The sequence below is a fragment of the Bactrocera oleae genome, chromosome 5, assembly GCF_042242935.1.
Source record: "Bactrocera oleae isolate idBacOlea1 chromosome 5, idBacOlea1, whole genome shotgun sequence".
Lineage (NCBI taxonomy): Eukaryota > Metazoa > Arthropoda > Insecta > Diptera > Tephritidae > Bactrocera > Bactrocera oleae.
Window position 1 is genome coordinate 29576411 of NC_091539.1, and position 22681 is coordinate 29599091.

The window sequence follows — 22681 nt, forward strand, 5'->3', positions numbered from 1 at the left end:
TAACTTGAAACATACTGTAGTGTCGAAAATAGGCCCAATCAATCGATAATTCGATAATCATTATTCTAGTATAAAGTTGACAAAGATAAATACATCGGCAATTGTGTAAGTTATCTTAATAAAATTCAGTGGAAAGATTTTGTCGAGAATGCTTCAGTTCAATGCCAAAAGTAAACGACGTCAGTATATTCTTTATCTCTAATCTACCTAATAGAGGGATTTTGATAACACGGTTGATTGGCATGAAATTAAATTTTTTACCACAATTTAATTTAGCAAGAAAAAAATTAATGAAATCGGTCCATACCTTGTTCTATTCAATATTCGGTATTATTACATATTCCTTAATATGTGAAATATTATAGTGGTATTTTTTGCGGAACTGTTCCCGCCGTGGTTTGTCTAGATTCATATTTGAATCGTATTTTCAACGCATAATAAAATAATCAGACGAAAAATCTACCATATGGTGTAAAGTTCGGGTTTTAGCATCGAAATATTAAATCACGTGAATAAGATATAACTCAAGTCCAATTTGTTGTAGTATACGAGTATAGTAGGTATATTCATATTGACAATTTTTACTTTTTCACTAGTTGAAATGAATTGGTATAAAAAATATGTTTTTATAAAACAAAAAAAAAACAGGCATACTCTACAATTAATATACAAAATTCTTTTTTCGATTGTAAATATTTGCAACTGTTGCTACGAAACCTCTAGGAATGTTATGTAATATTTAATAATATATACGTTTTTATTCATCGGGACTTTTTAACGTGTTTTTTTTATATTTGGTGAATTTGCGGAAAGTAGTTTTGGCTAAGTGTAAAATCACTGATATACACTTTGCGCATGGCAATAGTATAAATACTATTTAAATGAAAATAAAAAAGTTTTTGGCTGAACTTAAGCTGTCAAATGGTTATTTTGTGTCATACATAAGCATTACCAAACTTCGTTTTTGTATTTCATTAAATTTAGATAAGGTTTTTAATATAAGAAATGGCGTATCTTAGAAAGATGCAGGGACAATAACTGCGAGAAAGGTAATTTAACGGTAAATAATATTTAGTGTCTATTTTTACATATCAGCGAAACAGTATATGCTCATTTTGTAAAAACGCCGATCTTTAAGCGTAAAGAAAAGTGGATTTAAGTTTCAACAATTTCCGCCATATTTTCATAAATATCCACGTCTAGCAAAAATTACGTAGAATTAGTATGGTTTGAATCCCCACTTTCCTGAGCCAGTGAAATGCAGTGTAAAAGATGTATACACTTTCAAGCTATCGTAGGTAATCCACTATTGATTTTTCACGCGATTGTGATAGCATTATCAATTTACCAAATGAGGGATATGTACGATTTCATGTATTTCTGTCAATGAATAGTATGAATGTTTATCTAAAGTTTTTGCAAATTGCAATTTAAATTTTATTTACCAAAAGGCTTACAAATGGCTTCGTCCTGACAATTTCAGTACATATGTCCACATTTCTAACAGACATATGATGATGCAAAACCAAAATATGTATATAATATGTGTGATTTAATATTTATTTAAATTTGGGATTTTCGTAGATATATACACATATATTTATTTATATATAAAATTTCATTTCAAAGGTCTGAAACTAAGACTAAAAAGGGTCCCAAAATTATTTCTAAAACTCTCCTTCTGTTTCGGGGCGGCTTCATAGGAGTCTATATCGAAATTGGACAATGGGCATAGCACCACCCTTTTTAGGTGAAATTCCAAACTTTAGGAACTACTTGACCAATTTCAACCAAATTTGCCACAAATGGACAAAATCGGGTCAATACTTCTCCTATTCCCCATATACCTAATAAAACAAAGTTCGAACTTCCGATTGATCTTATGTCGTATATATCGATCAGTATGTAAGATATCTTAGCAAAATTAATTATTTTTTGATATTCTTATTCAATATATGATTTCCGACTTTTTGGATAACTTTGAACCCGATATGGACTTTCCATCTGACTTTAAACCGTTTATGTTGGTCAAGATGTGTGATATTTTAATGTGAATAGGTTTTCTTAAACAAAATTAGATTTAAAGCTGAATATGAATGAAATTAGTCTAGATATGTGTCTAAACGTCTCTGTTGACTTTTTCCTCATATAACCAATATATAATAGGAACATTAACCTCTCTAGTTAAATTTATATCACATTTATTTATTCATTGGAATGTCAATATAAATATTTGGGATACGAAGCAATATGTGGTAACGCAATATGGATTATATTACCAATTCATTGACGATTTCTTTGACAAGAGAGTATAAAATGTTCGGTTACACCCTAACTTAGTCTTTCTTATTATAAGTACATATAAGTGATTGGTAAGACCTACTAATATATATGTACATTATTACAGGGTCATCATGTATATGGAGCACTATTTTAATTGATTTATCATGAGTAGTAATGAACGTAAGGAACAAGAAAGTAAACCCCCGACTTCCTTGGAAGCACCGAAGTCGACTAACTTGAAGCAAACAAAAGATGTTGAAAGTAAAACAGACACCAAATATGGTAAGGATATAAGCTTTGAGTTGCATAACTATGAATTGTTAGCTGAAGTTAAGTAATTTGTTTTACGATAATTTACACAGTTAGTATGAAAAACTTTAACATAAAGATGAAACAATTCGAATAGAAGCAGAATCTTTTAAACAAATTTAAAAATTTAATCTATTTTTTACACTTCTACGTATTAAAGTCAAGACTGGTTGGGATCATGAATGTTATTGTACTACCCATGATTCGGTCTGAACAAAGTATCTCCAACTATATGAATATTATTTTAGATACTCGTATTTGGTGTTGCTAAATCCATATTTACAGACAATGTTCTTATTAATGTTTTATATTTCAGATAGGTCCGCTTCCAGAGACATGCCGACCAAAACACTCCCCTCGAATTCGGATTCGTTGGAAATCACTAGTTCAGGACAGGCGAAGCCAGTTTCTATTCTTGATGATGGTGCCACAGATTCAGTGAGTTCGAGTACGTTGGCTTCAAAAGCAGCACTGAAGCCGAGGGAACCGATAAGAGTTGGTTTTTATGATATTGAGAGAACGATTGGCAAAGGAAATTTTGCCGTTGTCAAACTTGCACGGCACAGAATAACTAAAAACGAGGTAAGGGAAACGTATGACAGCAATGATTTAGTTGAAGTATTATTGGGATATTATTAAATCGCTTAAGTGAAACCTGAAAGTATTTGAGAAATTAATATAGCAGAAGTTTCTCTGTATAAACGCGATTGGCAATCGTTTGAAGGGAATCCTAAAGCCTTCGTTTAGAGAAATGGGCAACAAATGACGGAAAAACAAAATGCTTTGTTGAAATGGTGCATGGAGTTAAATTTATTTCCTCCATTTATAATATCCATTATACTGGTAGGAAAAATTAAATATTTCTCCTACTCCAAACTAGAAGACAACGCCTTGTTGTTACTAACATGAAATTGCCAAAATTTATATTATATTATTTATCACGATGAATAAAAACACGTTTCCAAGTACACAATCTCATGATGATATGTGAGGCGTAATGTGAATCAGCACCCTGCCTTACCTATAACTTACCGACTGTACATAATAGTTATAGTGTATAACGGTGCAGGAGGAGATCATATGGTAATGTTTCGTTCAACGTTCATCGAATGAAACTGCATAATCGATAGTGATTTTGCAAAAAAAGGCTTCTGTTAGAACTTTCTGCAGGAATAAACTAATAACTGTGCAAATTGTGACGTTTTGGGACTACATAATGAAATAGTGTTTCATTTTTATATATAAGACTAAGTTAGTATCCATTTTATACTCATATAAGTTTTCTCAAATAATATCGAAAAAATTTTAGACAGTTATCAAATACTTACCATATTGCTTCAGATAAACAGATAAACGGACCGAACAAGTAAGGAAGTAAGTTATGTATAACCGAATATTTTACACTCGCAATTTGTTAGGATCAAAGCAAAGGAAATACGTTTAGGTGTTTACAAAATTTTATACTAATTTATTATTTTAATAACTAAAATTATATGGCATAGAGTTACTTAGTTTATTACTATATTTGCCTTCTTGTCTGCGGTATTTTATCAAAATCAACCTAGTTGACACAAATGAGACATGTACATATGTATATGTGTATAAACTCAACTAACCGGAAGTTCGAAAATTTTTGAATTAGGTATATGGAGACTAAGGGAAGTATTGATCGGTAACAAATATTTTCGGTAAAAAGTAAGCCATAGGCGCTGACGATTTCGATAAGTTTGATATGGCAACAAAGTTTGATATGGCTTTACTGGCGCTTGATTTATATACCGTATTCCGTAAAGTAAAGCGTCAGGAAAATGTTATTCATTAACTTTCGTAAAAATCGTTTGTAAAAGATGCCCCTTAAAAGATATACAATATCCCAATTCCGCCCATCTGCAATAGTACCAAGTTTGTTATAGTACCAAGGAACACTTGTACCAAGTTTCAATTCCATTTTTTATTCAAGTTATCGCTTGCACGAACAAATCACCCTGAATTCCACTTGTCTTGTCATCCTGATTATTTATATACAAGTACGTATGTATATATATAATTCTATATCTATCATGATTACTTTTAGATGTTATAGACATCCGTTAGGTATAAAATCTATTATACTCTGTTGCAACATTTTCTGAGAGTATAAAATCACCACACAAGGTAAAGATATTTACATCTTTATTGAATTAGCAAATCGGTATGTTTAAGCTTAGTATTAATGTTAAGGGTATCTCTTACTTACCTATATGGCTGCTCGAAAATCTTTTATGTTTACGAATTGGACTTTGTGATTTGGATTCAGACCTTTTGGACAAAAAAATCCATGATATAATTTTTATCAAACCTGTTAGTATTGTAAATACATTCTTTTATTAAGGTCGCTATAAAAATAATTGACAAGAGCCAGTTGGATTCAATAAACTTGCAAAAGGTCTACCGTGAAGTTGAAATAATGAAACGATTAAATCATCCACACATCATCAAACTCTACCAGGTAATGCATACAAGTGTTTAATAAATATATATTAAAAAGCTGTATTAATTGTAATATTAATTATACGCCATAACGAAACAAAATAATTAACCTGAGCATACATAATGATATACGAGCATACTCCACCTATTCCCACCATAATATTTACATACCATAAATATACAGGGGTTCATTACGTCGAACTATGGTCACCAGAGTTATTCATGTGCATGGACATCAGTCCTGAGTAGTTTATAGAAAGAAAGAAAGAAGAATAAACAATAGAAATATAAATAAATAAATATAGTTCGTTACTTTATATTTTGGTCAAAATGTCATGAGAAATACATTTTTTGACACATGAAATGTCTATAAAAACCAAGTAGACCTCTGAGAGTGGATCTCTTAAGACTTGCGACATTACTTATGCTTGGTTAGTTCGGCATAAGGCAAGATATAGCTATTTCCATACGTGTATTCGTAAATGGGGATTTTCTAATTGAAGGAAATTGGTATGTGTGCGCATTAGTTGAACAAAAGAATAATCTTGAACTTAATTATTTGTATACATACTTGTATATATAAATTTGTATATAATTATAGTTACTTCATAGTATTGCTCTCGAATCCAAATAATAAGATATAGTAGTATTTTCTATTGAGCAATATGAAGAATATTTAAACATTGATAACAATTAAAGCAAAACAATAATAATCATTATCAAAACCAAATCTTGTTTATGAGGATGGTCATTATGAAATATAAAAAAATATATAAGATATCTTAATGAATGAAAATTTTCTCTCTTTTCTAATTTTTATAAAATAATTTCCAGGTGATGGAAACGAAAAATATGATTTACATAGTATCTGAATACGCTAGTCAAGGGGAAATATTTGGTAAGTAAATATCAGTGTGTATGTATATCAAATATTACATTATCTTAACATGTTGCTCACATAATAACGGTTCAACGATTCAGATTAAATAATATGTTTGTTTCCATTTTTTTTACTAACAACGGAAATCGTAATTCTGAGCGCAATTCTCAAAATTTTTGCTCTATACCACTGCTTCCTGTTAAGGACAAAAGGATAGGCGCTACAGAAGAGCGAGAAAATTGTGATCAATATGAATTTAATGAACGAAATATATAGTTTTTAATTATTAAGTAGAGCCAAGTGATTTCCATTACCTAATTTTCTGTCATACAATTTTACTCATACTGTACTTTATATATACATAGGTATTTCTACAACTTGTAAAAATATCCAGCGACTGATTTCTCACGAATTTAACTCTTCCTTAATTTTTGTTATGATATATATTCGCAGATAAATTATAAATTTGAGCAGACATTAATACGCTTTCTATTCTTAAAATTTGTGGAACTGCTTTATGGTTCGGTTTCGGTTTTGTTCCGAATGTCCAATCTCTGTTCAAGATATATAGACAACCCATTTCGTAGTATTTAATTTATTACTCGAAACAATATTTATTCTTACTTGTATTAGTTTTATATATTTTGACCAACTAACCCGGTTGCGTGACATGAAACACACATTTAAAACTAGATTGAGCCATACATACATATGTTCAAGCCTTTTTTTTTGCAACTACAAACCATGTGGACAAAGTTTTAGAGCCGCTAGATACGAACCTTTCAGCATGATGGTATACGAGTATACATATAAAGTATAAAAAAATTTATTCAGAATAATCACTTCTTCTAAAAAAATGTAAAAGTTTTTAAAGGTATTTTAAGTGCTATAAATGTGGAAAATCGTTGGTCAATTGAAAATTACTGTTAAATTCGTATTTGAGTCGACCGATGTTTGGTGATAATAACAAGGATCATAATGGTTTGTAGCTGCAACCCTTTTTCTAAATTCATTGGCGTAATGCTATTAGATGCTTTCTAGCTTTATCAGTGTTCAGATAAACATAACTGATGACCTTTTAAAAAAGCCGTATTTTGATTCCATTTTCTTAGATTACATAGCAAAATTTGGAAGGATGTCTGAGGGCTCTGCAAGAAGTAAATTTTGGCAGATTTTGTCAGCGGTAGAATATTGTCATATGAAAAATATTGTACATAGAGATTTAAAGGTAAACTACTGAATTATTGCAGATCGGAAATACAATTGAAGCTTTTTCATTTTTAGGCTGAAAACCTTCTACTTGATATTAATATGAATATAAAAATCGCAGATTTTGGGTTTTCGAACCACTTTAAGGTTGGTGAATTGCTAGCAACATGGTGTGGATCACCTCCTTACGCTGCACCTGAAGTTTTTGAAGGAAAACAGTATACCGGTCCGGAAATTGACATATGGGTACTAATGTTAATTTTAATTACAAATACATCCGTGTGAGTGTATGCGTTTATTTAAACCAACCTTTACAGTCACTAGGTGTGGTACTATATGTTCTTGTCTGTGGGGCGCTCCCGTTCGATGGATCTACATTACAGAGTCTAAGGGACCGAGTACTGTCAGGACGATTTAGGATCCCGTTCTTCATGTCTTCAGGTGCATTTTTTTATTTATTCAGGGGGGTTGTAGAATCTGATAGTTGTCGGAATCAGAATTAAAAGCGATAAAAAATGTGTCATGAATTCAGATATTATTGCTTTGAGTGTCACAGAAACCAATTTTATCGGTTTTGTTATCAGAAACAAAGTAAGAGGATAGTCGCTGACAGCTTTGAAATGTAAGTTAGTTAAGAAATTAATATATATTATTGTTACGATTTAATTTATCTTTATTTCCATAGGGAAAAACATAAGAATAAAAAACAAAATGTCATAATTAAGTTTTGGAAAATATCCAGATATTTTAGGAGGATTTACAAGACGAAATAAATCTATAAAGCAAGCATGTATACAAGCATACAAGTAAATACAAACCAAGTTTCACATGGAATCGCATCCCTGGTGCAACAAGTGGATTACTGTGATCTCTTCATATCTTACTTTTAATTTTTTCGTTGCTTTTTTCTTCCAATAAAATAAAAGCTAAAATAGCATAACTCATTGCACACTTCAGACTTTATTCAGTATTTTAAATTTATCAAACGCTTCAAAATTTATTCATTTATAAGTTTTATCACGTTAGTGAACAGCTGATTCGAATGTTGGTTTCGCAGGTGTTCGAAAAGATGAAAATCCAATCAGTTTCTGACACACAATTGAAAATCAGAATTGGTTTGCAATTCTGACAACTACACAAAACGTCTTGAATTCCACAACACCCTTGATTGAGTTGTTTTTATAAATCTAAAATGAATATATTTCAGATTGTGAGCATTTGATTCGAAGAATGCTTGTTCTTGATCCATCGCGACGATACACAATCAATCAAATTAAAAGTCACCGTTGGGTTTGCGGAGAAGCTCGTGATACTGTTGCTATATCACAATGTAACGTTAATATGGATGGAACTTCAAGCATTGAACCAAATGAGGACATACTACGGATAATGTCGGAATTCGCTGGAATACCACCAGAAAAAACTAAAGCAAGTTTGAAAAAGAACAGTTATGACCATGTTGCGGCGATATATTTATTGCTTCAAGACCGAGTTAATAGTAAGAAAAATATGCAAGAATATTCCAAACGTTTAAGTGATAATACACTGCCACACATTTCATCAATGGGATATCATGGATCTTCTAAAGTACTACATAAAATTAGACCTTCGATCGATAAACAACGAGTCAAGCAAACGTATACTACAGTAAAAGAACAGACAATATCACCACTGCCAAACGTAGACGAAGTAAAATTTGGTAGTTTTCCAACGAAATTTTCCCAGAAAATCGTTGCAAATTGTGATAATACCCAAATCCATGAACATAATAAAATTTGTGGTCCCACGTCTATTAAAAACTATGACCATAAAGATGCCCAAATAAGCCAGTCATTAGCAAAAGGAAGACCGATACCTATTAAGATTTCTCGTTTAAGTCGAGCCAATATAAGTTCAAGCCAGCACCCAATAGCATCGCCATATAGTACAGACAATAAATTATCGACTGTTAGTGAAAAATGTCGCCAAGAGAATCTATTATCAAATGAACATATAAATGGTTTATTGGCTACGCCAAACATCATTAATGAGAGCTCGTCTCACCCGCTCCAGCAAAACTTAAGAGAGTGTATAATTAAGCAAAGCTCAGAGGATTGCCGTCTACTATTACAACAAGTAACTTTATAATCACAGTTCATAGATTTAACTAATCCTTCCTTTAGTAGTGTCGGAGTGCCTTTAACGCTATAACGACTTTTTGAATAATTTAAAATCATGTTTTCACATTGTTTTTATAGGCAACTGCCATTTCACAATCTAAGACACATGCTAATAGCGAAACAGAAATCGAATGCGATGTTCATATTGAACTTAAGAACGTAAAAGATGTAAAAAAAATGTCAAGCTCAACTAGTTTCGATTCTTCTTCTAGCGGACAAAAAGCTAAGGCGAATTTTCATTTCAAAATGTCGGCAGAAGCAGCTAAACTTTTCCAAACATTACAAGAAAGTCCACTTCCCATAGAAGTGAGTATTAATATTTGTAATTTATCGTTATTAATTATTTTTTACCGGACTGAAAAAAATGATATTACTCTAATATATAATCTATATCTATAAAAGAAAGTCGTGTTAGTTACACTATTTATAACTCAAGAACGGCGGACCGATTTGGCTGAAAATTTGTTGGGAGGTAGTCTAAAACCAGGGGATGGGCATATTATACTTTTCAAACTATATTTCAAAACATAAGCATGTGCTCAAAATTCATGTAAGAATCATTTAAATATTTTATTACCTCAAAAAAATAATAATAATAACAAAAAAAAGAAAACACAGATACTGCAAGGGTACAGTAAGTTTCGTATACATATGTATATGGATTATACTGATTGTTGCTACTGAACGAGGCGGTTTTTTTAAGATGCAAAATGTGGAACCGGTAATAGATTTTAATATCACAACAGATAATCTCATTTGTCTGCAGTGTTGATAAATAGTTCAATTATAATTTGAGATGAGTGCATAATTGCTCATAAATATTCTCGCACATCTCTCTTGCACAGAACAATGCTTTAAACGCCAACGATGAAGATTTCGGTGGTGCTGTCTTACCACTGCCGATAGCCTAGTCATCCCTCGCTTTTTTTAAGCCAATGAGATTAACGAATGTTTAAGCAATGGCTCTTATGGTGAAGTGTTGAAACACTTCGATGGACCATAAATATGCGCACACAATAGCCAATTGATTTAACAGCACAAATATGTTCAAACAATTGCTAGATATTTAAAAATAGTAGAATAGAACTGCAGTCAAATATATGCCATTCAGACAATTTCTGCACTCCTGTTCACGAAAAAAATTTATTATTTGAGAGTATATTCATATATAATCGGGCTACATTGCGGTAAAAAATGTAGATGTTGATGAAATTAGTTTCCAGATACAACAGTTGTTGCCAGGTTATCAGAGTATATCATTCGCTACTGTTGTCAAAAAGAATACAGGAAATATTATTGTAGCATCCATTTTGACTGGAAAATTTAATAAAAAAATGGCCCTCTTACCACTTTTTTCAATGATATTGTTAGAATGTACGATACGAATGGGTTGAATTAAACTGAAAATATTAATAATTAAAAACTATAAATATTATTGTTAAAACTTTAGAATGATCTACCCTTTTTCAATATCTAAAGTGTTATCAACTAACTACCATTTATATTACTTATTTGTTACAAATTTGAATATAAAATTAATAAAATAAAAACTTCAACATCTTATAGTATCTCTTATGTTTATTTGTGTTTAATAACAAGTCTAAGAAAATTTGGATCAATCATTTTCAAAATTGGAAGTAATGTTCAAATTTTAACACCTTGGTCTACGGAAACAACGTTTTCGTTTTTATTCATAAACACAACTTTACTGCAATGAATAGTTTATAATTAATGTGCGTGGACGGGGTCCTCTAGTATATTATAAATAGTTCAGATTTTGTAAAGATATGGTGCATATTAAATTTGAAACTATACAATGAGACGTATAACAAAAGCTAGTGTATGGTGTGTTTTATTTAATTTTTCTGTAAAGCTTTATATTGTAATTGCTTTATTTTCACAAAATATGGTATACAAAATTTATAGAAATTCATAAAATTTTTATAATTTTTGTTTGAATACAAACACGTTTTAAACCATTTCTATCTGAAATAAAAATTTATTAATGTTTTAAAGAAACTGGAAACTACAGAGCCTGCATCTAGTAAATCAAATTCAGCCATAAACAGAAGTGTTCCCACAAGTGTGTCCAAAGCTCACAACGGTTGCACCTCAAAATCTTCTCAGACTGATTCCAAATGCAGGTAAGGATAATTTAATGATATTTCTTTTAGTATATATACGTAAATCAAGTGCTTGCAAATTATTTAAAGGAAATTTTGTAACGAAAAATGTGCATCTCGACTGAAGTCAACGAAAATAACCACCCAGTGCAGCACTAGTACTGACGAGGGTTGTGAAACAGACCACACAAATGAAATGAGAGGTATGCGACTACAAACCTATATAAGTAATTTACGAATCTACAAGTATTTGATGTATTGGTTTTTAATTTTAAATATTTTTTAAATCTTATGTTGATATTTTATCCTCTATATACAATTATATATCCAGTAATTATATACAATAAATTTTTCCGACACACAGCGTATTTTAATGTGAAAATATTCGACTACCTCTGAATTTATTTACATGTCTATGTATTAATAATGCGTTTATTTATATTTGCATTCATAACAAATGTTCACTTTATACACTTTTTATAATTCTCTAGATTGTTCGCAATCGACGTGCGATCTAACTCAGCGCATGCAGTCTTATGCTAGCAGCAGTTCATCGAGCGGCGTATTAGCCAGTTATTCTAAAAGCCTGAGCCAAAACCTTAGCCGGGGATCATCAAACAGCAACTGCTCGGTATTGGAAGGTATAGATCTTAACATGGTACCTAGTATTGATCTAGCAAGCAGCTTGCCATCATGCGCTAGCAACACCACCTTAGCTACCGCATCAGATCGAATGTCGGATCGTTCCATCTATAATAGTAATAATTCGTGTTTTCAAATACCCGTCTCAAGTAACTCTTCGACGCTGTGTGCTAAGCTGCCCATTAATTGTGTTGATAAAAGGTCTCCAATACATTTTAGGTGCTTAATTACTTAATCAAATCATATAATAGTGAAGCAATTTAACTATTTTTCAATATTGTAGGGAAGGTCGAAGGGCAAGTGATGGTCTTGTTGCTCAAGGGTTTGTGAATTCAATGACAATTTTAAATTCTGGCGTTGGTTATGGTAGTTACCGTTATGATACCCGGAAGCAAGATTGCTGGCTGGAATTACAACAACTACAAAAGGAAGTTGTATCACTTAAATCTAAATATCGTAGCAATAAAGTACCTCTAGACGACGGCGGCAATTATCAATTTCACAGTAGTCAATTTTACTCAATTCCAAATAGACTGTCACTTGATTTGCATCATCAGTTCGTACAATCTCCGCACACTCCGAGAACGCCACTTCTAGTACGTCCACAACATAGTTTCGAAACTATAGATTTTCCCGCGCCATTCATAAATAATGTACGCTTCGACGCAAGTAATCTGCCTATGACTTCGCACGCTCGTGCTGATATGACGCTCCTTTGCAACATGAATCCATTAGTTATACAGCGACAGCCACTTCAACAACAGTTGCTACAACACAGACTATTGCAACAAAAACGACAACTATTGCAAAAACAATTCGCCTTGGAGTCTCACATTTCACGACAACAGCTTATGATGCGCGAACAATCTTTTAAAGCAGGTCCACCACAACAAGTTGTTGGTCAAGGCTTAATTGCAACTAGTTTTGAGTCTGCAGAATCATGCCCACCTAGCGATCTTTTCATAAATGGTTTGAACGTGTTTGAACGGGGTTCGTCAAAGTTCCAACAGTCATCAATAATCCCACTGCCTTATGGCCCAACGATTAATAACTACATGAAGACGTCTTATATAAAACAGCAATCCCAAGACCTTTCTATGCTCACGATGCCTACTAAATATACACCTCCGTTGAGTAGACACGCATCAGAGACTTGGAGCTCACTTCCAACAACTGTGAACAGTAGTCAATTGAAAAAACCAAGTAAATTAATTGAAAACGGCGGACGCTTAGCGCCACAGTTTCATGCAAATGTAGGTAAACTAATGGTGAAAATCCTCTAAGTAAAAAAAATCATCTTATGGTAATACAAGTAGTTCATTATACCATGGCAATAAAACATTATGCATCCATATACCCGCATAGATCTATAATGTATGTACTTAACCTTCGGAGGTCATATGTACATATTTGATTTTTCATGAACGACACAGAGGAGTAAATTCTAACCCAATACAAAATTTACTTTTAAAACGTTCAGCTAAAGTTTTTTACACCCTGAACACCTGAACAGGGTATATTAACTTTGCCACGAAGTTGGTAACATCCATCGGAAAATATTTATATAAATAGGTGATTAGAGTGACGAGTTAAATCGCCATATCCGTCTGTCTGTCTGCATATACGCGTACTAGTCCTTCAGTTTTTGATATATCTGCTCATTTCGCCGCCGATATCGGATCACTATAGCATATTGCTGTCTTAATTTTTTTTTTACTTATCAAGACATATTCGTGGAATTCAGCATGTATTATTTTCCACCACTTCCGGACCACTATCGTGTATGTTATACGTAGCTGCCATTCAAACTGACCGATAATCAAGTTTTTGTATGAAAACTTGTTTATTTGTGAAGGAACCGAAGATAACGCTTTTTTCTTGTTTTGTTTTTGTTTTGTTGGAAGTATTTAGATAAAGTAATTTTGAAATCAAATGTATTTTTGAACTTAGTCAAAGGTAACAGTTCATAAATATCATGGTTAACTTTTATTGATATAAATAAAATGTTTGTCAAAAGCAAGCATTATGGAGTGTCTTCTGAAGGATAAAAGTGAAATGCGCCGAATCAAGAATTCGGGAAAATTCAAATCAATAAATATAATTGTAAGTTTAAACATTATGAAAATCGGACCTGAGCTTTCTACTTATTCAACATTTCCTATGACTTCATTGTAGAGTTTCCGAATGAATTAAATCGACCGACAACTTATGACACATTCGACATAATGCAACATTGTTTTTACTAAAGACCTTAGTCTTAAATTAAATGCTATACTTTTAACTATATTTATATTTGTCCCGTTCTTTCACGGAAATTGTCATAAGATTGTTTTTTCCAGAATCTACGAAAGTCCATTCGTTGAAGTCTTCGTAAATCCGAATTATATTTTTGAAATTCGTAGGTGACATGCACTGAAACCTCGAAACGTCAAACTAACTCAGCAATTCATGAGTACCCGAAACTACAATATGGTACATTAAAAGAATTAGCATGGAAAGTAAAAGCATAAACATACCACATTCCTTGCAATGCTTGACAATTCATACTTTTACAACGAAGCGAAGAAGGCAAAGGTTGTGTCAGAATGATCTCATTGTTTCCGTGCATCTGTCGAATAAAAATGGCGATTGCTGTTTGTCAAAGTGTGGTATAAAAAGATGGGAGTTGCCCAATATTTTGTTTCGCTTTGCTTTGCTTCGCCGCTATGTGCACGGGCTGTTACAAAAGCATGCATAAAACTGATTTGTCAAAACAAAAGTCTCAACCAAAGTGAAGCAGAAGTTGTATGTAAAAGGTTTTGCCAAGCAACATCCGCCTTTTTTATTACTTATTTCTTTTATTTTTCAATTGGATCGCTATACATTTTGAAATATGTATGTAAGCTTAGTTTACCAAATCCAAAATACAAAATATTCCATGTTTTCTCCGTTCATGATTAAAAAAATTTTTACCGATTAAACTTTGGATATGTTATCCACAAAATTCCGTAATTAACCGTCAAAAACTTATATTCAAACTTTTAAAACTCTTTTTGTGTGACACTGATTGTTGAACTTATTCCGTCTTCTCTAATTCAAAAAGATCACTCATATTTGATGGAGTTTTCTTTTGATTTTTTTAAAAAACTCAGTTAACAACAAACACAATAATATCAAATTTGAAAACTTTATAATTCAGAACACCTGTTTCTCCATGGCGCGTGTTATGTAACTAGATTATGAACACAGTTTTTGAGTTCTCAAGGGTTCAGTGTAACACATTTGTAGCCTTAACGAGTATTTGAATTTTTGCTCAGAGCCAATTAACTCATTCAACACAAACTCAGGGAAGAAAATAATATTAAACTTTTTTGTGGTTTTTAAGTATGTATATGTACATATTTTGCATATAACTACAGCTTATGATATTTTCTTTCAGACAAACGTTTACACATCGAACTGGCAAACCATCATAAGGCCCCTCAGTGAAAGCCCAATTCTGGAATTAGCTGAACATTTGGAGTCTGTATGATCTTTACATACTTAAACAATTTACGTAGTTAATTCGTATCGAAAACAAGAACAATAAAATAATATCAATTACATAATTGCATTTACACTTTAATAGTAATAGTTATTATTGTGAAACTATGCATAATATTGCTTAAAATAAACATCGACAGTTCTTACAAATAAATATACATGTAAACTCGTACATGCCTACTATATATTTGTGTTGCTTACATACGGAATTCATACATTCCCATATCATTTAAATATCTTCATAATTCAAAACAGTTTTTGGAACTATTATTCATTTTATTTGGCAATGTGTTTTTTGGGACTCGAAATTAAAATTAGTTTTCATAAAGTGCATTTGCAACCTGTTGGCAAGGTACGTAGCGTAGCCATAATACTTTCTGATTGTCATAACTAATAACTTACACCCTCCTGATTATTCTATGCTAAATTAATACATTATGTGATCTCTGTTCTCCACTGAGGTGGATATTTACTGAAGCGTTACATGCGTATGTGTATTAGGATGAGCTGAGCCCATGTCCGCAAGGCTTTCCGAATATAACATTGCACTAATCTTTACGCTTTCTTCCGGCATCGTAATAAATTCCAATAGGCTTGCCTGTATTCACTAGACATCATAACATATATAATGGGATTTATACAAGTGGTCAAATATATCAGTAAATATCCACTTATATTAACAATATGTAAATCTGTCGTACTTTTCCAAAGTTTTGTTATAGTTATTGGTAAATGACAGAAAAGAAATGATATAAATATAACCAAGATCATTTTTAGTAACCTTCGATCTTTCTGGCTCATTCTCCCCGGATATATAGAGGAGGCATTCGATGTATTTCCCATAGAGATATAATGGCTTTTTCGTGGTGCGATCCTATTGAAAGATGTTTTTAAAGATGTGGTTATGAATCCTTTATGTCTGAAATGCAGTCGAGACAAGCATTATATATACATATATGTATATTTATATTGGTAAATTTTTCCTTTTATTAGACTGTGATGTAATTACATGTATTAGGTTGTTAGCAACAATTTGACTGTCGTTTAAAAGCCGTATACATCTTTATATAGTTAACTTACCTCGGGGCATAAATATATTTATATATATCTGAATATTATAAAAGGTCGGTACAATACTTAATAGAAAAAACTTTTTGGATTGACGGGAATATTTATAAATCAAAGAAAAGAACAAATAAAAGCAGAGCGCTGTATTGCAAATAATACACCAGAGGATTAATGAAAAATAGTAAGTATTAACCTAAGTCATGCAAGCAGAGAGGTCAATCTAATTTATAGATTTTTTTGAAGTAAAACTTCTAATGCGAGTTCGGAAAAAGGTTGTGTTAAACGTTTAACACGCAGTGGTTATGGTGTATGTGAAGCATCACATACATACATTCCAAATCACCACTACTTGTTACTTGTTAATTCTCAACTACTTTAAACAAGTTGTAGCATAAGAGGCTGCTTGTGTGTTGAACAAAGCATACACCGGATGGAGGCTTATACAGTTCTGCTGAGTTATAGCTCAAACAGTCACCGACATTCCTCCCTTCCGTATTTACCGCCCGTATCGAACTAAATTTGTCAAAAGTTATACCCGTAGGTGCAACGCAGAAATCAGTTGTTCTCTTTTGTTTTCATTTCACCAATGTTGCCATTCTTCTATTTGTATACACAATTTTTCACACATTTAGTGTTTTAGTTATAGTTTTTCATTTTGTAAAAGCTCAAAACTAAAATCCAACTATTAAAAATGTATACCTATTTATAAATAAATTTATTCGACTGTGATTTTAAGCTAAATAATATTTCAAATGTATTCAAATTTATTTTTTAATTACTACAAAATATCGAGACTGGCAACCCTGCGTTGCAAGAGATTGTACTCTCAAGGCACAAACAGTCACCGACGCAAAACCGTGTCCCGAATCAGCTGATACGACCTATCTTATGAGAGCGCCATGTAAATGATCAGTCACCACCGCTTCTACCGCCCGCTTCAACAGACAGTTTAGATTTTAGATTTTTCCATAGCAACGAGTGAGCTGAGAGTGAGAGAGCAATCTCTTGCAACGCATGGTTGCCAGTCTCAATATTTTGTAGTAGTTAAAAAATAATCTTGAATATATTTGAAATAATCTTAAAATATATAAAAAATTAAACTATTTTTAGAAGTTGGATTTTAGTTTTGAGCTTTTGCATTATGAAAAATTATAAATAAACAAGTAAGGAAGAGCTAAGCTCGGATGTAACCGAACATTTCATACTCTCGCAAAGTCAATTGGTATGCTCGTTTTAGATTTCTTTGTGGATATTGCCGTCTTGTTCTATGTTGACCGATATTTTCGGTAAAAAATCAACTATAGGTACTGGGGTCCACATATTCAGTACCTAAGGGCTTGAACAGTTTTGATTCAATTTAGATAATTTTTGGTCACAAGGTGGCATATTTTAGGTTTAGATTTTAGGTTGGAAAGTGAAAAAATCAGATGGAATTTAAAATGCTGTTATATGGGAAATAGGCGGGGTTGTAATCTTACTTCGCCCATTTTCGTACTATAACATAGAAGTATGAGAAGAATATTATTTACCGAATTTGGTTGAAATCGGTTAAGCAGATCCCAAGATATGGGGTTTCACCTAAAAGTGGGCGGTGCCACGCCTACTATCTAATTTTGAACGTGGTTCCTATAAAATCATCTTATACCATCCCAGATAGAATATTTAATGGTTCTGGCTTGTTTAGTGCTTGATTTATCACGCTTTTAGTAGTTTTTAACCGTACCGTTATATGGGGAGTGGGCGGGGTTGTCACCCGATTTCACCCATTTTAACACCGTCGATAGAGATTCCCAGTAAATTTTGTTATTATAGCTTCACTGGTATAGGAGATATGCACAATAAACTTGTTAGGGGACGGGACCACGCCCACTTTAAAAAAAATTTAACTGCAGATGCCCCTCCCTAATGTGATCCTGTACACCAAATAAGAGTCTTGTATCCTGTTGTGGAGCTTAGTTATGGCAATTTATTTGTTTTTGATTAATGGCGTTTTGTGGGCGTGATAGTGGTCCGATTACGCCCATATGCAATACCAACCATCTTACGGTATCAAGAAATATGTGTACCAAGTTTCATAAAGATATCTCAATTGTTACTTTACAGCTTGCATAGACGGATGGACGGACAGACAGTCACTAGGATATCAACTCGTCTCTTCATCCTGATCATTTATATAATATATACCTATATAACCCTATATCTAACTCGGTTAGTTTTAGATGATACAAACAACCGTTAGGTGAGCAAAACTGTTGTACCCTGTAGCAACAAGTTGCGAGAGTATAAAAACTGAATGTGTGAAAAATTGTTTATACAAAGAGAACAATGGCAACATTGGTGAAATGAAAACAAAAGAGAACAACGGCGATAAGTAAGGAAGGGAATGTCGGTGACTGTTTGGGCACATTGGTGGAATGAAAACAAAAGAGAACAACGGCGATAAGTAAGGAAGGGAATGTCGGTGACTGTTTTTGGGCACTCACTCTCAGCTCACTCGTTTCTACGGGAAAATCAAATTTTCGCGGATATCCTACCGTAGGTCTGTAGAAGCGGTAGTAACTGTTCATTTACATTAGGCTCTCATAAGATGGGTCGTATCAGCTGAGATGGAAAAAGAGTTATCAAATACGGTAACTAGTAACCTGTCCACAAATTCTAAATCTTTCACAAATGTTGATTCCTGTAGAAGTAACTTTTCAAAAACAAAAATGCGAGATGAGATGATCAAATTGCGGTAAATCGAATTTGCATATTAGATAAAAAAGTATTCGACTTTATTAACTCGAAAAAAGACATTTCGGTAATAGTATTTAAATGTCAAAGTCTTCGTGCACCCGCCAATGATTTTACCGATCGAGACCAAAATGCAAATATTTCCATGTTATCAGAAACGTTTGTGAGCGATGAAGAACCTCCTGTGTAAGTACCAAATTTTGAGTTTGTTGTGAGATTTCAACGTAATGAAATTTGAAATTCAGATGTTGCCATCTATCGTAATGAAAAGGACAGATTTTGCGTTGTTAATCCTGATTAGCAAATAAAAGCTCCTTACTCAAGTGTCAATGATGTCACGATATCAACATCAGCAAGAATTGGGGACTAATGTGTAGAGTGAAAAATAAACCCCAACGATAACAATAGTAAGAAATTAGTTCTAATAGCTATTTATCTATCACCAAATGCTTCAGTGAGGGATATCAAATTAATCTTCGGAAAAGCTTATTGCGTAGAATATTGTGAACAGCCGGTATTCTTGCGGGTGATTTTAATGTAAATTTTTCATTGCCAGAAGCTGCGCCATTACTACAATTCCTTAAAGGTAAATTATCTTTAGAAATGATTATTGGTAGAAATAATCCAACGGCAAAGGGCGGACCAAATTGATGCAGTTTTCGCCAGAAAAATTAATAAAATAGAAATTAAACATTTCATATCTTATTTTAGCTATTGTATCATAATCCTTTTATAAATATTATTAATATGAATACAGCCCTCGCTGAAAGTGAGAATTAAATTTAAAAAATGTGTTTGTCGAAAATAAAATAAAAAATTGTATTTGCCAAAAATGTAGTGTTATAAAACGTTGATTTCAGTACTTTTATGTTTTAAATTTGCCATCATAAAGTTTCACTTCTTCCGCACGGGGGGACGGCACGCTGTTGTTTGTATCACCTAAAACTAATCGAGTTAGATATAGGGTTATATATATATATATAAATGATCAGGATCAAGAGACGAGTTGAAATCCGGGTGACTGTCTGTCCGTCCGTCCGCCTGTGCAAGCTGTAACTTGAGTAAAAATTGAGATATCTTTATGAAACTTTGTACCGTAAGACGGTTGGTATTGCAGATGAGCGTAATCGACCACTGTCACGTCCACAAAATGCCATTAGTCAAAAACAAATAAATTGCCATATCTAAGCTCCACAATAAGATACAGGACTGTTATTTGGTATACAGGATCACATTAGGGAGGGGCATCTGCAGTTTAAAATTCTCCTAAACCGCTAAAGCTATTATAACAAAATTCATTGAAAACGAACGTTTTTAGCACCTCTATCGACAGTGTGAAAATGGGTGAAATCGGGTAAAACCCTACCCACTCCCCATATAACGGTACGGTTAAAAACTACTCAAAGCGCTATAAATCAAGTACTAAACACGCCAGAGACATTAAATATTAACTCTGGGATGGCATAAGTTCACTTTATAGGAACCGTGTTCAAAATTAGAACCGCCCACTTTTAGGTGGAAACCCATATCTTGCGATCTGCTTAACCGATTTCAATCAAATTCGGTACATAACACTCTTCTCATAATTTCTATGTTTTAGTGCGAATAGGCAAAATCGAATTACAACCACGCCTATTTTCCATATAACACCATTTTAAATTCCATCTGATTATTTCATTTTCTAGTATGAAAATCAAGCAACAATGATTGTATCGGGATAAAACTTTGCGTGAATAATGCGTTTAAAGTGTGCCACCTTGTCACCAAAAATTGTCTAAATCGAACCAAAACTGTTCAAACCACTAGATACTGAATATGTGGACCACTGCCTATAGTTGACTTTTTACCGAAAATATCGGTCACTGTGTAAATTATATACCTGAAGTAATTTCCCGGGCTTTGATTCTTGCAAGTTGCGAGAGTATAAAATGTTCGCCTACACCCGAACTTAGAACTTCCTTACTTGTTTCATTGTAACTTAATTGAGTCGTGTGCGGAATGAGTATACTCTCGGCACAGTACACACTTCGGTGTTTATAATAGGCATAACATTGACTGTAGCATTTAGATTTGATATTTGACACTATAAATGGAATAATAGTCCGGCCAATTCGGTATCGTACCAAGTTTCATAAAGATATCTCAATACAGCTCGCGCAGACGGACGGACGGACAGACAGCCACTCGGATTTCGACTCGACTCCTCATCCTGATCATTTATATATATGTATATAACCCCAAAACTAATTGAGAAATATATAGAGTTATATGTAAGTATATAAATGATCAGCATGACGAGCTGAAATCTGTATGACTGTATGTCTGTCCGTCCGTTCAATCTTTAACTTGAACTTTAAGAAGTTTGGTATTGTAGATGGGCATAATCGGACTATCGGACCATTACCATGCTCACAAAACGCCATTAATCAAAAACATATAAAATGTCATAACTAAGGACTAAATTAAGATATAAACCTTTAATTTGGTACAGGAAATTGCATTGGGGAGAAATATCTATGGTTAAAAAATTTTGAAAAAAATTAATAATAATTTTAGTGCATATATATTCCCTAAACCATTCGAGCTATATGAGCCAAATTCACACAGAATAAATATTTTTGACTCTTCCTTCGGCAGTGTGAAAATGGATGAAATCTGATAATAACACCGCCCACTCCCCCCATAACGGTATATATATATCGAGCCAATACTTCCCTTAGACCCTATATACCTTATAGAAAGTTTTTCGAACTTCCGGTTTACTTCATACCGCATATATCGGCCAATATTTGAGTTATCTTAATAAAATTAAATTGATGTATCTTTCTTAAAATGGTGCATTTTTTGGTCTAAAATGGGTAAAATTAGGCGAAAACTTATCCCAGCCCTCATATAACGACTCGCAGAATTTTCAAACATCGGGTTGATTTTAATCTATACTTGTATACATATGTTGGTGATGGTATGTGAGGTACCTTAATGAAACTCAGGCAGCATTTTATTGTTAGTAATCGGTAATAATACTAAAAATAGATAAAATCGGGTCAATACGACCCCTATCTCTCATATACCTAATATACGATTTTCAAACTTCCGATTGGTCATATACCATATATCAGTCAATATGTAAGATATCTTAGCAAAATTACTTGAACGTACAATATTATATATATTATAGCTTAATGCCAGAAATATAGGAATTTAGTCTAAGAATTACTCCAACTCCCTCTGTATATTTATATACATATACGAGTATACATGATTAAGATGACGAGACGAGTTGA

General features: G+C 32.8%; 2 protein-coding genes across 8 annotated transcripts in view; one reads left to right on the forward strand and one right to left on the reverse strand.

The window, feature by feature from the left end:
- LOC106624805 (G-protein coupled receptor moody) overlaps positions 1-22681 on the reverse strand; it is a 69910-nt gene that overhangs the window by 11224 nt on the left and 36005 nt on the right. For 3 of the 6 annotated variants that reach the window (XM_070109437.1, XM_036362422.2, XM_036362425.2), the window contains one exon: positions 15650-16515. The exons of 1 other annotated variant lie outside the window; for it this stretch is intronic. In XM_070109437.1, the coding sequence (XP_069965538.1) occupies positions 16152-16515 (364 nt within the window). In that variant the 3' untranslated portion in view covers positions 15650-16151. Of the gene's footprint in view, positions 1-5167; positions 5303-15649; positions 16516-22681 lie in introns of those variants that run through there. 2 more of the 6 variants (XM_070109438.1, XM_070109439.1) reach the window with 2 other exon arrangements.
- On the forward strand, positions 902-15678 carry Sik2 (Salt-inducible kinase 2). Of its 2 annotated transcripts, none has more exons than XM_070109433.1 (15): positions 902-1049; positions 2408-2565; positions 2909-3174; positions 4964-5080; positions 5896-5959; positions 7054-7169; positions 7226-7396; positions 7468-7591; positions 8358-9265; positions 9388-9615; positions 11326-11453; positions 11523-11635; positions 11924-12293; positions 12358-13331; positions 15493-15678. In XM_070109433.1, exons 2-15 carry the CDS (start codon positions 2448-2450, stop codon positions 15540-15542), a joined length of 3747 nt encoding a protein of 1248 aa, XP_069965534.1. In that variant the 5' UTR covers positions 902-1049; positions 2408-2447; the 3' UTR covers positions 15543-15678. The 2 variants fall into 2 exon arrangements, with proteins under 2 accessions (XP_069965534.1, XP_014099435.2); XM_014243960.3 differs by having other exon boundaries at positions 12358-13327.